This window comes from Harpia harpyja, chromosome 8, assembly GCF_026419915.1.
Source record: "Harpia harpyja isolate bHarHar1 chromosome 8, bHarHar1 primary haplotype, whole genome shotgun sequence".
Lineage (NCBI taxonomy): Eukaryota > Metazoa > Chordata > Aves > Accipitriformes > Accipitridae > Harpia > Harpia harpyja.
The window spans coordinates 48,759,108-48,776,806 of record NC_068947.1 but is presented as its reverse complement, the minus strand read 5'-3'; the positions used below and the strand labels follow the sequence as shown (position 1 = coordinate 48,776,806).

The window sequence follows — 17,699 nt, the reverse complement described above, 5'->3', positions numbered from 1 at the left end:
TTGTGCCCTCCGCCTAACTAAGAATTGGAGCAGAGTCTGTGTGAACTTTTCAAAGGATCTTTAATCACCAGTTACAACGTTATGGGTTTTTTTTTTTTTAATTGGTTAAGAGGCAGTACACAAGCAACTTTAGTATTGCTTGGGGCATGTGAGTAATTTTAAGTTCATTACAAAGATGGCAGAAAAGAATCTGATATTTTGATCCAAGACACCTATTTCAAGGTGTGTACAATTTCTTTCTGGCTGGCCCCTCCACATCCTGCTTCTGAGGAATTACAAGTTTCACAACAAAAACGGTCATGCTATTTGGCAGCTGAACTGGATGTCATACTCCTATGCCGGTCCACAGACCAGCAAAAAATCTCAACTGTGAGAATACGGCACTTTCTCGGTGCCCAGCTCAAACTACGGAGGAAACACCCTTGCGAACTACAAAGTTCTCTCCAACCTCACCACCTTCCACTCCATGACCTATTCCTATCCATTAGAAGCACTCAGAAATACACAGGTGCGGGTAAAAAAACAAAACACTTTTTTAAAAAGAATGCACTTCAGTGCACAGGCATATCTCTCGTGGAGAGGAGAAAGAGCAAACAACAGATGTTAGTCACGTTGCTTAGCACACTACTGGAGGGCATTCAAATATACAGTGACTAGCGTGCTATAAGGACTTATATGGAATAGTTTCGGTTACACACAATGAACTGCTAATTCCTTCAGAGCACCCAAGGCAAGAAATGTAACGACAGTTTAATGTCATGTTGATAAATGTCCACTTAATGAAGAAGAAACATGGATCTGATGGTTTGGGAAAGAAATTATGGAAAAGGGACAGGCACTCTGGAATTCAGACTACAATAAATGTTTCCATTTTAAATCTAACTTTTCTCCTTTTCTTCGCCACAAAAAAGCCTTCACACACACAAACAGCAGTGGTGCATTAGTGCCTTAATGTGAGGTAGAATTTTTCTAGATCTAAGGTGTATTTTTCAACAAAACTCTGAAGCAAATCAAAAAGGACAACTGTGTTGCACCAGCCTGAACACAATAATCTGCACACCTTCTGGAGGATGCTTTTTTGTTTTCATAAAACTAAGTTCCTGGACTTTTCTCCTTGAAAAAATGCAGTTCAGAATAGAATGCAATCATCTGAGAGGCTTGAGGAGAAGGAAGTGACATTTCTCTGCAGATGCTTCATGATGGGTTTTCCAAGATTTCTGGTCAAAGCCCTTGCTCAGAGCTGATCAATTCCCCTCTAAGTCTGTGAAAGCTGACGGGTTGTCCTTGGCCTACTGCCTTCCACAGTCTCTTACCATCTGCACAAGCCAACCGCAGGCCCACGCAGCTGTCCTGAGTGCAGCCCCATTCATTTCTGTATGACTGCTGCTCCTGAAAGGAGGGGGACCTTGATCTTAAGAAACAGAAAAGACAGGTGCCCTCTCTTACACGCACCGGAGAGGACTTCTTGCTACCATGCAGCAACTTTGGTAGCATGAGATTATGTGGCCAGGCCATCAAAGGAAAATTTTGGCCCTGATATTGCTGAGGAACACTGAGTAGGGCCTCTCTTGCAAAACTTTTGTCATCCATAAAAAGACTGCTTTCCAGTTCACTTTAACTTATCTGAAAGAGAAATAAAGGATCTTTCCTTGCATAACTCCCTTAATCCTGACATGAAGTTGAGGGCATACACTTATAGTCTGCGAACATATTACAACTCAAAAGTTTTTCATAAGTAAAAGACAACAAAATACAATACACAAATAATAGAAACCTAGGAAATTCACAGCTAAAGCTGTTCCCAAAGCACCCTAATCCTGTTCTACAGCAAAATTCAAAGACATGCCAACATCTCCACCTCTTGGGAAAACATGCTGACAAGTGGCCACAGAGATGAAAAGGTTTCAACGGTATCTTAATCTTCCATTCATTGCCTGTTTCACAGAGGTGCATTAGCACTTCCCTTACATTCACAGGCCAGGTATGTATAGGGCCAGTTACAAATTCTTGATCAAGTATTTATCAGGCTGAAAAACAATTGTGCTCTCTGTTTCATTAAGTGTCCAATTCTTCCAGTTGCTGAAGGTAAGTAGGGCTTTCAAAAGCATCTCAGTGCTTCAGTGGGACCTAGATGCCTAAAGTCTACATCAAACCTCTTATAAAACCCATGAAGATTTTACCTGAATCTTGAGCCACCTTTAGGCCCACAATACCTTTAAAACCTTCCTGCCCTATGAATGACAGGGGTGGTTACCTGCCTTTAACCTGGAAGCACGTGAATTAATTGATCTTTTCTGAGAGTCTTGGATAGAAAGGCAACTCATCTCAGACACTGATTTTGTATGCCAAATACTTGCCTCTGTTATTCCCAGACTTTCTGGGCCCACACTCGGCTGTGGAGTATCACACAACCTAATCATCAGACTTTTAGCTGAAAATAGATAGATGGAAGATAAGTTTCTATGGTGCTCTCTTCATAGCCATAGAGACAGTCATTTGGGAATACACTACCATCCATCAGGAAATTAGAGCACTTGCCTAAAAAAGAGAAAAGTCTGTATTGACAAAAAACTTTCTGGCATCAGCACATACACATGAAATGAAGCCAGAATAACAGTATGCTCCGTTGCACATTTTCAATAATCTTTAGGCAAGAGGCAAGAAAGACAAACTTGCTTTACAGGGTGGAAACAGACACTTAGATAGTACGAAAACGAGGATCCTAAGTGTTTTGAGAGTCAAAAGCAGTTCAAACGACTGCTTGCAAAGTGTACCTTGACTCTGAATTTCCTGGGCTACCAGTGCTTGCTTTTGGTTTGTTTAGTTTTATTCACCTCCCATATTCCTGAGTGCCATCTTCTGAAGCCATAGAGGGTGCATGCAACACTTGCTTTACTGTTCTGTTTATCAAAATATACACTATACTTGCAATGATACAAGCAGGACAACCCCAAAAACCAGAGTGATTGGAACCCAGCAGGGATGGTTAAGGGCAAGACAGCTGCGCCCAGTGTGTGTAAGAGGCAGAGAGACAGCTTCTTGCTTCAGGGGAGCTCTGGGGGCAGCAGAAAGGCCACAGATCCAGCCTCTCAAAGTATTAGATGGACATTGGTGCTGCTGCATAGCTGGAGACAGTAAGCCACCAATGCAGCATGAAAAAAAGAGAGGACTGTGGGTTGTCCAGGGCTGCTTTTTAATTCTACTTGCTTTTGTGCTTGCATTGTCTGAGCTGTGAGGCTTCTCTGCACAGAGAAACAGAGTCTAGGGGTGGCCTAAATGTGGGATTTATGTATTTGTATGCAGAGACTGCATAGGAGTTCAGCAGACCTGCCTCTTCAAGATGTGCCACACGTGTATGCCAGTCCATGCACACTTTAAGATTTGAGTTTGTGCATCCAAACTTGGTTGCAGGATTTAAACCCAAGTGGAAGCAAAAGCGTACAGAACAGAAAAATCAGGAAACAGAGATACAACCAGGCCTGTTCCAAGTTACTGCCAATGACTACAAAAGCACGGTGTTGTGAAGGCCCCATGCAATACTGCAAGAGCAAGGTCAGCAGGGACGAAAAGGAGTGTACAGGACCTCTTCCAGAAACACCTTCGCATCTTCGTTCTCCTCCAATATTCCCTCCATTTCTGCCTGCCTGGCATTTATCATAGACTGCACCTGGGCAAAAGGAAAAGGAAAAGGGTCATTTGGGAGCCTATTTCCTTACCACTGGTGCCCAGAACTGACCTTGCCATTCCTCTGCAAGTTCTGCACTCAGTACAACACAAATCCAGCAGCAAATCACAAAGGTGGTGCTTCCCCTGACTGACTAGAAGGCAGTGAAGGAAAAGACTCTCTTTCTCTGTCTGCTTTCTTTCCTCTAACCTCCTCCTTTCCCCAAGGAGCTCCCCACACTTCTAACTCACTCCTAAACTATCGCCTCACTCCACTGACTTTGAATTTCCTGTGTTTTAATACCCTGCAGGCTCAGCAGAGACAGCTCTCCTGAATAGGGGTGTGTGGGCAGGAAAAGTGTTCCTACCCAGTGTGGGATAGAGGGAGCTGGAGAAGGGTCACAGGAATGCAGAGAGGCCTTATTTCTGTCCCTAAGCTTCCCTCACCTCTCAGACAACAGTCCTCCAGGGCACATCCACCCCATTCTCCCCCCACACCCGGCACCCATCCTCCCATACCTCTCCTCCCTCTCCTTTTAGAGCACGTGTGGTCCCTTGCACCCTGGACACTCTGCTCCTGCCTGTGCTTCTCCTCCTCCCAAGTGAGCAGACACACAGTGAGAGAAATAGTCATGGGTTGATGATGTTTCTGGTGTGCTCAGCAAAGCTGGCTTTCTGCTGTGGCCCTAACAGTCCCCGCTGAGCCCCAGCAAGACACCATACCTGCAGCAACATGAACTGCAAGGGGTCCTCGGGCTTCTGGTACACCAGTTTTTCTGTGATCTCCTGAGACAGAGACAGACAGAAGGAAAGAAGTATTGATCCTCAGGTAGATGGGTGGCTGCACTTTCTGCTTCAACACTAGCTGCATTTTAAAAAGCAAGCATCTCTTTCAATCCCCAAAGATGATCAAAGGTCCTTTTATACTGCTTTTCTCAAGTTTACACTTAAGAAAGCATAGGACAAGGAGGGATCCAGGGAAGGGATAATTTCGTCCAAGCTAACTTTAGGCCCAGCTTCTCAAGCATGCCTCTGGACAGAGAAGGGGAAGAGATAATTCACCTGAAATATCTGCAGAATATTATGTTTCTCCATGTACTTAATGGAGACTTCAAAGGGGTCTTCATACACCTTTGGCTGCTCCAATATTTCACATGTAGCCTCTGTCGGCTTGACTATAGTTCCTGATGACCCAGCCTCAGATGTTTTACCACCAGCCTGTGCGGAGTCAGACATGTACATCTTGACTTTGAAACCTGGCAGTTCGCCCACAGGTGATGCAATCCCAGGTGAGTTTTCCCTGAATGTGGGAAATTCAATGACAGGTAACTGGCCCTCAGAACCTGGTGGTTTCTCCACAACCAGCTGGTCTGCAGACACTAGCAATTCCGCTACAGATGGCTGGTCTGCAGATGCTGGTGTTTCAGCCCCAGGTAAGTCATCCAGTGACGGTGGGGATTCAACTATAGGTGTCTGGTCCTCAGATGGTTCAGCAGCTGGTGGTATGCTAGATTCCTCCACTTCAGATTCTGAATGCTCATTAGGCTCTTGCTAAAATATTTAACAAATAAAGAACAAAGAATATTTTAAACATGTAGGCCCGCAGACCAGGTACATCTCATTACTGCATCCTTCTGCACATATGTTGCAGCCCCTCTTAGGGCATGCACTAATAGGTTTTGGTTTCTGTGACTGCTCCCACCCACACCTTCTGCCCGTGTGCCCAGGAACCCCATTTAAGCTCAGGCCCGAGCCTTCAGACCTGGTCTGAGCGATGCAGGAGGTGTACCTGTGCCTGATCCTCACTTACTGACCGGTTTTCCTAGGGGGACTCTATGTGCAATACTGTAGGTAGTTTTGTCTCTGGATAGAAGCCCCTTGGATGGATCCCGGACCCGACTCATTACCTTGCCTTGCCTGGGACTGTCGCTGAGCCCTCTTATCCCGCACCCTGCCCAAGTTCTGAGGGCCTGCGCCCTGTCGCTTAAGGGCACTGCCCAGCCTGCGCCGTGGTTGCCCTCAGCTCCCGGCTCATCTTCCCGCTTGCTGCAGCTCTGGTCTTGCTCCCTGATAGCAAGCAGCTGAAATTTGGGCAGCCTTCACCCATCTCCCCCTTGAGCAGCCGGCTGTGGACTCTGCTGTATCCAAGCCCCACACCCCCACTCCTCGTCCCCTTTCTCCCCCTCGTCCCAAACCCTCCCTGGGCCAGAGGAGGCGGAAGCCATGACAGCTGCCCCCAGGTTTGGGGCCTGGGGGTGCAGGAGGCCGGGATGGGGCTCTCCGGGGCAGCACGGGTTGGTGCAGCCAGAGACGGCGTGGGGGAAGAGGTACCCGGGATCGGGATGGGAATGGGGATCGGGATCCTGCCTCACCGGCCCCCGACTCTCCATGACAGGCCAGGGTCGCGCTTCGCCTCCCACCGCCGCCGGCCCTTTTGTGCCGCTCGCCGCTCGCCGTAGGCGGGAGAGGAGGCGGAAGACGCCGGGGGAGGTTGCTAGGGAAACCGCCGCCCTCACGTGACTCGGTAGGCGGGGCCGCCCGTGTCACGTGGGCGGCGAGCGCCGGGCTGCCATCATGGATTAGGGCGGAAGCGCCGGGCTGTGAGGGGCCGCGGCCTGGGCCTGGGCCTGGGCCTGGGCCTGGGCCTGGGCCTGGGCCTGGGCTTGGGCTTGGGCTTGGGCTTGGGCTTGGGCTTGGGCTTGGGCTTGGGGGCCGCCCCCACTCGCCCGCGTTATTCTCCCCCCCCTAGAGGGGAACTAGAGAGGTCTCTGGGTGCGTGTCAGCAGCCAGCGAGCCCTCTGTGGGGACCTGCAGCTGCCCGGGGCCTGGTGGAAGCGGGGGGTCTCTTGGCAGAGGGAAGGCTGTGGGGAGTCACCCCGTCGCCCAGCCTGCCACCGGCCTTTCATTTTGCAGGGAGCTGAGTCGCTTCAGTCTGAATCGCGGTGTCCTTTGGGCCCTGCTGCGCTCCTATAAAGGACGCGAGAAAGCCCGTCGGCTCTTGACCCTCACCATGGCAGTGAGGAGGCCTGGAGGAGAGGGGCAGAGGCAAGCTGCACGCAGACGGTCAGGTGAAAAAGGACACAAATAGCTTGTAAAGAGAAGCAGGGAAGCAAGAAGTAGGGTAGTAGAGCGCTGAGAAGTATTTACATGTGCGTTTGTGTGAGAGGTGCTTTCCCGCTCAGTTTTACACGGATCCTCACAGTGTGCTGCGTGATGAATTTCATCAGAAAAAGCAAAGAAGTGTTGCCAGTTCCACCCCCCCCCCCAGGAGGAGATGAAAGAGATAAAGATAAAAGCTGTGCTGGGTTACCACAGTAACCAGCTTCTGAAATGCTCTGGTTCATGCTCCAGTGTGACAAGAGCTGGGATTGAAACACGAGTGGCTGAAACTGCCATGGGGGTTGATGGGGTGTGAGAGGGAGGGAGATACAGGACTTCAAAACCTGTGCTAAACTAACAGATGTCACTTCCATTCAGAGCAGCTCAGTTCATGTGTGTTTTTCAGGTTACACTGTTGACATTTTGAGAGAAACAGCTTCCCCGCTGCTGCAGTACTAGGCTCATGACCGTGTTGCCCATATCCTCAGCCACGCTGACCACTCAGACCATCTTGCACTAGAGCACTGCTGTTTGCACTTGGGGGATGCCAGGTCCTTACTCAGCTCCTCTGAGCCCATCTTGCCTCTCCCATTTTCCCATGTGACTGTGATGGTTCTGGACAGTGTGGCACTCCTGGCTGTTTGAGTGTGGGCTTTTTTTGGTCTGTGTTTACTTGGAAAGGTCTTGAAAGGTGGTGGGTAAAATCTGTAAAATTGCTGAAGGGTCTTAGGCAGTTGGTTGGGTGGACTCTCAGGGACATTTCAGGATCTGACTTCTTCAACCTCCACTGATTATCCCGTTCTCACATGGTGGGAGAGGGTACAGTATACTGCCTGGTGCTCAGGATTGTCAGTCTTTGTGGACCCCGACATGTTTCCTCTAGGAGCTGTGGACCAACGGAACAGGCTTAAGTTTGTAGGCAGAATATTCACTGGTTTGTCTTCTACACCCCTTAGAAATACTGTGTTTGTTCTGCAGTGATCTGTGCATGTTTAAACTCACTTTTGCAACCCTTGTAGCTGTGAAGAGGATTTTGCTTGATGAGGTCTTGCTGCCAGTCAGTCTGGCAACTAAGACAGCAACGTCCAGGAACAGTTGAGGTGTGAGTTAGATCTTCCCTGCCCTGCAGCCGGGTATTTCTGCACAGCTGTAATGCTCACACAGCTCGTATATTGAGGGTCTGAAAGGAAAGCTGTAAACTGTTACATCCCTGTCATACTTCGGGGGGGGTGTTTGCTCTAGTGACTGCAGTTACAGTTTTAACTGAAGTAGGCATCTGCTTTCAGTTGTGTGTGGATGGGTAGCTGTGTGCTGAGGCATCCCAGTGCTGTTTTCTCCACTGCAGAACTTCTCCCATGGGTTTCTCCTCTCCATCCTTTACTGGACCGGACTAAGCAGTTCTCAGCTGCCTGCTGGCTTCAAATAGCATCCCGCTGTGGGTAAATCTCGAGCCCCATGTCTTCCTGTCATCTGTGCCTCATTGGTTAACAGCAGATCTCTCCATTTCCAGCCCCACTGCCTGCTGCAGGGATCTGGCTGCTGGGGCTGGAAAGCTAGGATTTTGTACAGGGAAGTAAGATGAATGACTCCATTAAATAAACATCACTGCTCTGTTTATTCTTTCAAAAGAACAGATTACAAAAAGGAGAAGATGCATTTTAAATGCATTAAAAATTCTGAGCAAAATAATGCCTTTGAATACAATGCTCATGTAACATAAATCACATGGCTTTTTTCTATCCAGGCACATGGAAAGCAAAAACGTATTATTATATCATTATTTATATGGCACCATATGCTAAGTCTGGAACTTAAAGACTTTGAAATAAATAAGAAAACACCAGCTGCAGATCAGCAATACACTCCTTTATTGGGAGTCACTATGTAACTGTGGCTATCATTCCTGCTGTTAAGTTAAAACTTAAATAAATTGTCAGAGAAATAAGATAGCCATTAGAGATTCAGTGTCTGTCTCCTGGGGACACTTTTTCTAACAGCTGTAACAAAGATCTGCTGCTGGTTTTGTCCTATCTGTGTAGTAACTCATTGTATTTGTCCCTGCAGTATCACACAGTTGTTCAGTAGAGATGGTTGAGCTGTTCGCTATAAATAATGTTGTTTAACAATGCGGCCCCTTTTGGGTTAATAAATTACAATCAAACCACTCCTGAGCCTCTTTGATTGGTTTCTTGCAAGTCCGCAGTGAAGAGTTGGAACAAATCACTTTCCACACTCTGTTCACTTTGAATATTTCTTCTTATTTTATTGAGCTGTAAATATATATATATACATGATAGCCAAATCCTGCAAATGCCCATCTTAAACTCCTGTCACCTCATCCAGTCCTTGAAAATCATAATAGGATGCATGAGATGAAACACATCAGAAAATTAAATGTCATTGCTTAAAGGGGCAGAGGGTCAGCACCAGGCTGGGGAATTCATCCCCCTCCTTCGTGCCGGAGCTGCTGTCGCGGCTCGGGCTTTCTCCCAGACTGAGGTTGCTGGCCGGAGCGGCGAGCTCACCTGCTACGCAATCCAGGAGGCTGCCGCAGCCCGGCCGATACCCGAGGCTGTGGCCTCGCACATCCCTGCACGCTGTGGCTCCGAGACTTTCTGACCTGTCGTTTTGCACAGTTGCAGCCAGATGTAGCTAAAGCCTTCCTGAGGTCTGGAGAGCAAAGAGCAGCTTTGTGGCATGGAGCAACGATCAAAAACACCCAGGCTGCGAGGAAGTGGCGGGGGTCCTTGGAGAGACATCTCTGCGCATCCACGTGCTGACCTGTGACTCTGGGTGGTCGTGCGGTTGCCCAGCATGTTGGTTCCTTACCTGTACGGTGGGGTAAGTGCTCTGCCCTCCGTCCAGAGGGTTGTTGAGAAAGTAAAACTGCATTACAGGCTGGGAGGAGAGCAGGTGTAAGTGCAACAGAGCGGTGTGGAGAAAGCTGGCTCCTGCATGAGGTAGAGAGGGCTGGGACGCAAGAGGAACGCTGGGGCTGCTGACTTGCGCCCAGACTGCTCCTACACCAGCGACCTTTGACGTGGGCCCGCTTCCGACAGCAGCGTCGAGGAGGAGACTGCAGCAAGGTGTCTGCTTTTGTACAGGCAGCCCTGAGAGTTTGTGTGCAGAGACCAAGCCCAGAGCATACTGGCAAATCCAGCTCTTCTCCCAGTACGGCCTCTTGCTAGGGCTCTGCCAGCATTTCCCAGCAGAGAGCAGCAGAGCCTCATAGCTGCTCGCAGGGGCTCCGAGCGCATCCTCCAAAACCTTCTTGCAGTGCTTGCCACCACAAAACGCAACAGTAAACCTTCACCGAGCTCGCAGGCGCATTTCGGACCTGTCAAGAGCATTGGTGTGGGCAAACTGAAAACGCGTGCTTGCAATCCCGAAGGTTTGGTGCTTTCCTGAAAACTGAGGTGTTCATGGTGAACAGAGAGACCCTTCTTGAGGGGATGCTCTCCAGGTTGTCTTTGTGCTCAGTGCCAAAAGGGAGTGCTTCAAGTATGGCTTCAGAAAGCAGGGAGGTACCTGTAGCAGGTTAAGCAAACCTTTCACAGATGACTGGCATGGACTAGGTAACCCCCTGAGGTCTCCTTCAGCCCCGTCTTTGGGAAAGCAGGAAAGAAAGATGTGATTAGCTTCTGTGTTTGGAAATATTTGCTTCGGGAACCTGTTTAGCCTACTTTAGATTTAACCCTTTCTATTAAAGTTTCAGCTGTCTCTTTCTTGTTCCTTCCTCACCTTATAATGTTATTATGAATGTTATTGGTGATAAAAATGACCGAAAAATGTGAGATACTGCTTCTTTGCCAAGGTGTCAAAACTAATTAATCTGTGTCTAATTTAGAGTACGTTCTCCAGGAAAACAAGACTTTGTTTCCTGTTTGGAAACTTACCTGCTCTTCCTTGGGGATTTAAAGAAGCCAAATTTGGGATTATACTGGAGGGTCCTCAGTGATATTAACTGGGGCCGTTTCTGTCATTCCTTAATTGCCCCATTCTAACCTGAAGCTATCATGGTTTTATACTTTCCCTTGAGAAATAATCATAGACCTTCTGGGAGGTCAAACCCTTGTGAGGGAGAAGGCTTCAGTTTTGTCTCACCATCATGTGGCACCAGAGGGAGGGGATGCTCTGTTCTGACTGAAGTCCACAGTGAACCTTCATCCCCTCCTCTCCCCATCAGCTGTGAAATCCCTGAAGGAAGGGAGAGTCCAGGCATGATGTTCACCCGAGGGAGTGGTGCTGTGGAGGATGCTGGGGATAAGGATAGCAGCTGGGTAGTGGGAAGGCAGAGGTTTGCCTCTTCAGTCCACCCTGCGAACGCTGCCTTATTGCTGTGCTCCCCTCTGCTGTGAACCCATCTTTTGCCATGGGACAGGGAGGCAGGCATCGTACAGGACAGGCTTTTGGAAGGCAAATGTATCATGCAGTGACAGCAAAACTCTGGATAACCCTGTCAGTAGGTCCTTCTTGAAGAGGCTGTAATCCACAGGCGGTTGTGAGTGGCTTTCTGCATTCCTCAAAGCCCTTCTGTCCTCGCTTTGCCGCACCCCCTCATTTGGCCCGTATGCCAAGCCAATTTAAAATGTGATGCAAACCCCCTCAGCCCTGGGGTCACTGAGCTGGTCTCCACAGCCTCCCGCCGCTCACACTACGAAGGATCTGTCCTTCTTTATTGATGCAAATGATGCTTCATCTCTGAATCGTAGCTATACATGGGAAAGGTGCAATTAGCTGCTGCAAGGAGCCGGGCCTGTCTGCCTTGCCTTGTTTAACAGAGGCTTTAATTAAAGACCCCCTGATGCTAGAAAGCCACATTAATTATTCATCCGAAAACATTTACATAGAGTCCCCCGTTTCCCTTCTTCAATAAATTATCAACTTCACGTCTCCATAATTCATCGAAATGACTAAAAATACATTGTCTCAGCCTCCAACACCTCCCTTCTCACTCTGGCTTCGTCTGTTCCAACTGTGATGGGTTCAGTATCTTAATGTGAAGGTCTCCTACTGCTCTTAAGTGAAAAGGGGGGATGGAGAAAAAGGGGGAGAGGGAAAGATTTGTCCCTGCACGGTAGTCATGCAGATGGCAGTAATTTTTCTCTTTTTCTTTCCCACACAACTGGCATGATCCTGAGGTTTGAAGAAGCTCGTCGACTATTTCTAATGAGGAGGAATCCACTGAGGGGAGGAGAAAAGAGATTTCCAGGGGCAAAAGAGGCCTTGTTTTAGACAATTTCTGTGCTCAGCTGCAGATATCCTGTGTGGCTCAGAGCCCAGCAGTTAATCTCCCTGGATCACCTCCATACCCCACCTGTAGACCAGGCCAGCAGTTCCCTATGTGCCTGGTAGAGGGATGCTGCTTTACTAATTATAAGCTGTTCCAATATAGGTGTTTAAAAGAGGAAAAAAGCAGACAAGCTTAGGCAGAGGGAGAAGTTCTGCAGCAATTCACAACAAAGATGTCACTGCAGGCGCAACTGAGGGAAAATTCACTGCAAATAGTTTTCTCCAACACATTTCACTTTGTGATAAAGTGAACTGTCACATGAGAGAGGAAAAAACCAGTCCTCTGAGGGCTTGTTTACATGGGGAGTTAAGACAAATTAGTGTGAGGTGTGAGTTAATGTGCAGAAGTCGAAGTGCATTAAACCTCTGTGTGGGTGCTCTGATACAGAAGGAAAATGGCCTCAGTTCACTATGGTGACAATTAAACAAAAGCAAAGCAAGGTCACTTTATCCCCAAATATCCATGCAGGGCTTAACATGCTTTAATTCATGTGCATTCATTTCACATCTTTGGTTAATTTACCTTAACTTTCATGAACGTCCTAACCTGCAGGGTTTGGATAAGTGTGTACTCCACCTGACTCTGAATAACTACTGCTCTTTGCAGAACCAGGAGTGGTCTGCTGCCTACAGAAATCAGACCCGATGTGCTTTCCTGGGACCAGAGGGAGCCAGTGGCTAGGAAGGGGTGACCTTCTAAGATGGTGGGTGGAAGGGGGCAGGACGGACACTGGCAAGTTTCTTGGGATGTGGTCAAAGAGGGCGTTAGAGAAGGAACCGGGGAAGAGAGCGCTGACTCCAGAGTTTTCCCACTGAACTTTAAAGTTTAGTGTTTTCAGAAGGGAATAAAGAGGGTTCTATGTTTGGACCTGAACATATACAGGGTCTGGGTCTAAGACTAAAAATGGGGTTGAACTGATTACAGAGTGATACACTTATCCAAAGCATTACTCTGTCGTCTTCTGTGGGTTTTTGCCCTTCCCTTGCCCTTGTTGCTGTTTCAGATGGTCTGTCTTGGCTCAGCAGTGAATAACATGGTGACAAAACCCTTGTCCGGCCATGAGAATGTGCCTAAATCTTGGGCACTGCTCTCTTGGAGCTGAGAGACTAGAAAGTCTTCCCACATCCAATTCCTGGAAGACAATCCACTGAGGTCTCCTATAATACAAAGATGCTAGTTCTGGTTCAAGCTGTTTCTCACAAATTGGCGGAGGCTGGGGGTGCACAGGAGAGAAGTACAGCCGTGCTCTGCTCTTCACCAAATACACGTTCCTGAGAGACGTGAACAATTCTACACTGTAGAATTAATGTAATGGAGAGGAATGTGTGTGGGGACATATGAAATACACAAATTTAAATACACAGGAGCAGTATCTGTGGCATAGAGAACGGAGAGGGAGAAATAGGATTGTCAGCTGGAGGAGATGCTGGCTTTTCAGAGGCTGACTTTTGGAAATGGGTCACTGGAAGCTCTCGTCCGCTTCACCATGAATGGCATGGAGTAGTACCCTCTAGTTTGTTAGCCCCAGCCCAGCTCTTGAATTAGGAGTGGATTTTAGCTTGGTGTGGTGTTAGCTCTGGGCGTAACCTCTTCCCACTGACCTTTTCCTTGGAGACCGGAGGTACCATTTCATGGGATATGCTGGAAAAGAACACCAATAGAGGTCATTCTGCTACTCAGAGTGTAGAGGATGCTAGGTAGCACTGAACTCAAAGTTTTCTGGCATTCAAATGGAGTCAGATACTTAGGATTAAATTTACTAAGATATAAATATAATCTGTTGCTTACCAATTAAATTATAGTTCAGACTACGTTATTAAGGGATCTGAATTAACATTCTTCTGGATGTAAGAGAAACACATCTTTGCAGGCATTAGGAAAAGCTCCCATCCTTCTCTTCCATCTAAGCAAATTGGATTACAATTTTCTGCAGTGAAGTTTTTTAGCCATTTATACTGTCCATGGAGACCCTTTAAAAATTGTCCAGGCTCTGGCTTCCATCCAGATGTACATAAGTACCATCAGTCTTTAGATACCTCACTCACAGTCCAGTGTTTACTGTTAAATTTGTATTGGCCTTAACATGCTTTGAAGTAATAATCGGTGCTGTGTCTCCTGAGGGATAGGACAATATGTAATTGGCTTAAACAGAAGGAAGATCTGGTTAGACATTACGAAGCCTTTACTAATGGTACAGTAATACAGCACAGGAGTAAATGGCTCAGGTCCTTCTGCCTGTAGAGAAGTTTGGATGAACACACTGAAATGATCTTGTCTTCTCCCGGAAGGAAAGCAGAGATTGTTCTTTGTGGTTTCTTTCAACTTTATTTTCTATGATTCTGCATATGCCCACAACGTTTTCTTGCCAAAAGTGACAACAGCAGCATTTTCATTGCCACTGCATTGTCATTGAAAATGCTACCCCATCAGTGCCCCAAAGGAAGAACAGGCTGAAATAACAGAATGCCAATGAGAGCATCCTTTCTTTCCAAGCTGGCAGGAGCAAGCCATTTTGGAAGGTGATGTAGCTCTCCAATAACCCATGCTCCAGCTTCCTTGGTTGAGCCAAATTGTCTTCCTGACTTGTCAAATGGGAGAAGTGTTACCATTGTAATTAGAAACATTAAAGCAATCAAAATGAGCATACAAGCATAATTAAGGCGCTACTGGTTTATGTACCCTGCAGGCGTTCTTTTAGAATAAATGACTTTTTGGTTTAATTTAAGCCTCTTCCAAAACATCACTAAAACAAAGGGGGAAAGGAATTTCTATCCATATATTCGCCAGTAAAACTACTTAGTTTTCAATCTCATAACCTAGTGTACACTGTTAAAATTTCCCCACACTGACAAAATCTAGAGGGTATTGCTGAATAAAGAGTGTAGCTTTAAAAGAATAAGTTGGATCTGGACAACAAGAATCAAAGAGGAGCAAGAGAGACTTCCCTGGCTCTGGATCAAGCCCTTCATAAAAGAGGAATCGGCTCTGCTGTGCCAGCATCGGACATGATGTTATGAAAGTGCCTTCTTTCCCTGTGAAGGAAAGGTACACAGAATAATTAACAAGGCTGGAAAAGTGTTTCCAACCTAGGCGGGTGGAAAAAGGGGAGAGGAAAATCAGGAATGTCTAGTGAGTTTTGGGAAGCTGCAACTCTTCTGCCCCTCTGTAAGGCAGGAGTAGGGTTGGCTATGGAAGAGGTTGAGCCCCACTCATGGAGCTCACCGGGTTAAGCCTTGGAGTAGATGTTCAGCTCTGACTTTCTGAGGCTGAGCGTCTGCAGAAAGTAGCCACAGCCTGTCTGCCTTGGGAAAGATGGGCTCGGCGCTGTGTGCGCACACACGCGGGGTGGTGGTTTGGGTAGTGGCAAAGCAGCACAGCTACCACCCGTTAGAAAAGTGCTGCTTGTTGGCTCCTCATTCTGCCGGAGGAATACTTCTGCGTCTGAGCCTTGTAGTTATGATGGGCAATTAAGCCCCAGAAAAGACGCTCAGGGTTACCCATGGGCCAAGGCAGAGTTGCCGTACAGTGGGTTGTCAAAGAGTGGGTATATGCACATGCCAAAAATATGCATCTTCTGACCTGGCTGCCTTCAGCTCACAAGAAGGTTGAACAACTGGAGAAAGGGCAGGTGGACTTTATTCGAGATTGATGTTAACTTCCCCACTGATGGGAGGTCAGGGTGTCTGCTAAGTATTCCTAGTGGTCTGGAAAGAAGACTCAAATATGACCATCTCTAACAGGGATTTGAGGCTACAATATGTTCTCATAAACGTCTTCCTCAGGGCCAGTCTTCCCTGGTTTGTTGTACTGAGGGTCTTCGATTTATCCTCTGATGAGATCCTACACAAATACTCAATCTGACTAGTACAGGCCTGTCATGGTTTAACCCCAGCCAGCAACTAAGCACCACACGGCCACTCGCTCACTCCTCCACCCCCCACCCCAGTGGGATGGGGAGGAGAATCGAAAAAAAGTAAAACTCATGGGTTGAGATAGGAACAGTTTAATAATTGAAATAAAATAAAATAGCAATAATAGTAATAATAATTGTAATGAAAAAGAAGATAACAAAAAGAGAGAGAAATATAACCCAAGAAAGACAAGTCATGCACAATGCAATTGCTCACCACCCACTGACCGATGCTCAGCCAGTTCCTGAGCAGTGATCTGCCCTGCCTGGCCAACTCCCCCCAGTTTATATACTAAGCATGACATTCTATGGTATGGAATATCCCTTTGGCTAGTTCGGGTCACCTGTCCTGGCCATGCTCCCTCCCAGCTTCTTGTACACCTCCTCGCTGGCAGAGCATGGGAAACTGAAAAATCCTTGACTTAGGATAAGCGCTACTTAGCAACAACTAAAACATCAGTGTGTTACCAACATTATTCTCGTACTAAATCCAAAATACAGCACTGTACCAGCTACTAGGAAGAAAATTAACTCTGTCCCCCCTGAAGCCAGGACAAGGCCAGAAATGTACAGAGCCAGCTGTTGGTGGTGCAGATGGGAGGACATGGCCACTTGCTTTGAGGACCTGCTTTTCAAGCGGGGTTATCAAGGCCCCCGTTAGCACTGTAGGGTCACTGTCACTCACGGCTATTCCAGTCTTAGCTGTTTGCCCACGAGCCAGTAAAGTGACAGCTCCACAGTCGGCATCTCCCACCGCCGGCGCCCTGACTTACTCAGCTGCTGTGAACTGCTGACTAAACTCATCACACGTGTTCCTTCACTCAGATAACCTGGCGAACAACGGGTACTGCTGGGTACTGCTGCAGCTTCCTGGTCCTGGTGCTATCCTCACAGGTGAAAAGTGCCATCCGTCAGGACCTGAATGTTCTGGACAGCTGAGAAGAGATGGGCAGCCTAAGCCATGGAGGTCGATAACAGACTCTGAGTTTTCATTATAGTTCTTCATGCTAAAAATGAGTCATGGTAGGAGTCAATGGGTGTACCCTTCCTCTCCAAAACTGACTCAGCAAGAGGTTCCAGGATGCAAAGGGTCATTTTTTGGCTCAGATTTGAGCACGCACGTGAAGGTGAGAACTGTGGAGATCACAGCTGCCTTTGCTCTCTCCAGCTCTGCCTAGGATCTGCAGCCTTAGAGTGACTGGAGCAAGCAGCTCCCTTATCCCCAAGCCTTGCCCTGTTAGTGATGCCGCTGCTTCCCCCGGTTGCCTGGCTTAGGACTGCTGCAGTTCCTGGCCAGGGAAAGAAGCACAGGAGAACCCTTAGGCTGGCGGATCTCCTGCAGCACCTCCGCAGAGGGGCACCGACACCACTCCCCTGCCTCACTTCTTCTGGTTTTGTCCCCTGTCCCTGTTGAGTGTTGCCACAGCTGATGTACCATCTGTACAGAACAGACCGATGGCTCTTTCTCTCGCCCCACGCCCTCTGCGGAGGCAAGGGGCTGGCCACTGGCTGCGACAGACGTGCAAAAGGACAAGGTGAACGTCACAGGCAGCGCCAAGAAAATCCATCCGAAACCCTGTTCCATATGGAGAAGCACAGTTCCAGCTGTTCAGCCTTTGGAGTAAGCTGGCTCTGAAGCTGCTGCTACCCTGGCTATAATGCCAGGCAAGCACAGACCCATCAGAGCTGGTGAATAGGGGGAAAGCAGTGGGGGTAGCAGCATCACGCTGGTAC

The 17,699-nt window shown here is 47.8% G+C and overlaps 1 protein-coding gene and 1 long non-coding RNA gene across 2 annotated transcripts; one reads left to right on the top strand and one right to left on the bottom strand.

The window, feature by feature from the left end:
* Positions 1-43: 43 nt before the first annotated feature.
* TEX55 (testis expressed 55) lies at positions 44-6,145 on the bottom strand. Its single transcript, XM_052795042.1, has 4 exons — positions 6,036-6,145; positions 4,726-5,214; positions 4,387-4,449; positions 44-3,667 (listed from the first exon to the last, which is right to left on the bottom strand). The coding sequence occupies exons 1-4, from the start codon at positions 6,051-6,053 to the stop codon at positions 3,554-3,556; spliced, it is 684 nt and encodes a 227-aa protein (XP_052651002.1). The 5' UTR covers positions 6,054-6,145; the 3' UTR covers positions 44-3,553.
* Positions 6,146-6,585: 440 nt separating this feature from the next.
* Positions 6,586-8,927, top strand: LOC128145001 (uncharacterized). The gene is made up of 2 exons (XR_008236280.1): positions 6,586-7,313; positions 8,108-8,927. It is a non-coding gene; the product is annotated as an uncharacterized LOC128145001 (long non-coding RNA).
* The last annotated feature ends 8,772 nt before the right edge of the window (positions 8,928-17,699 follow it).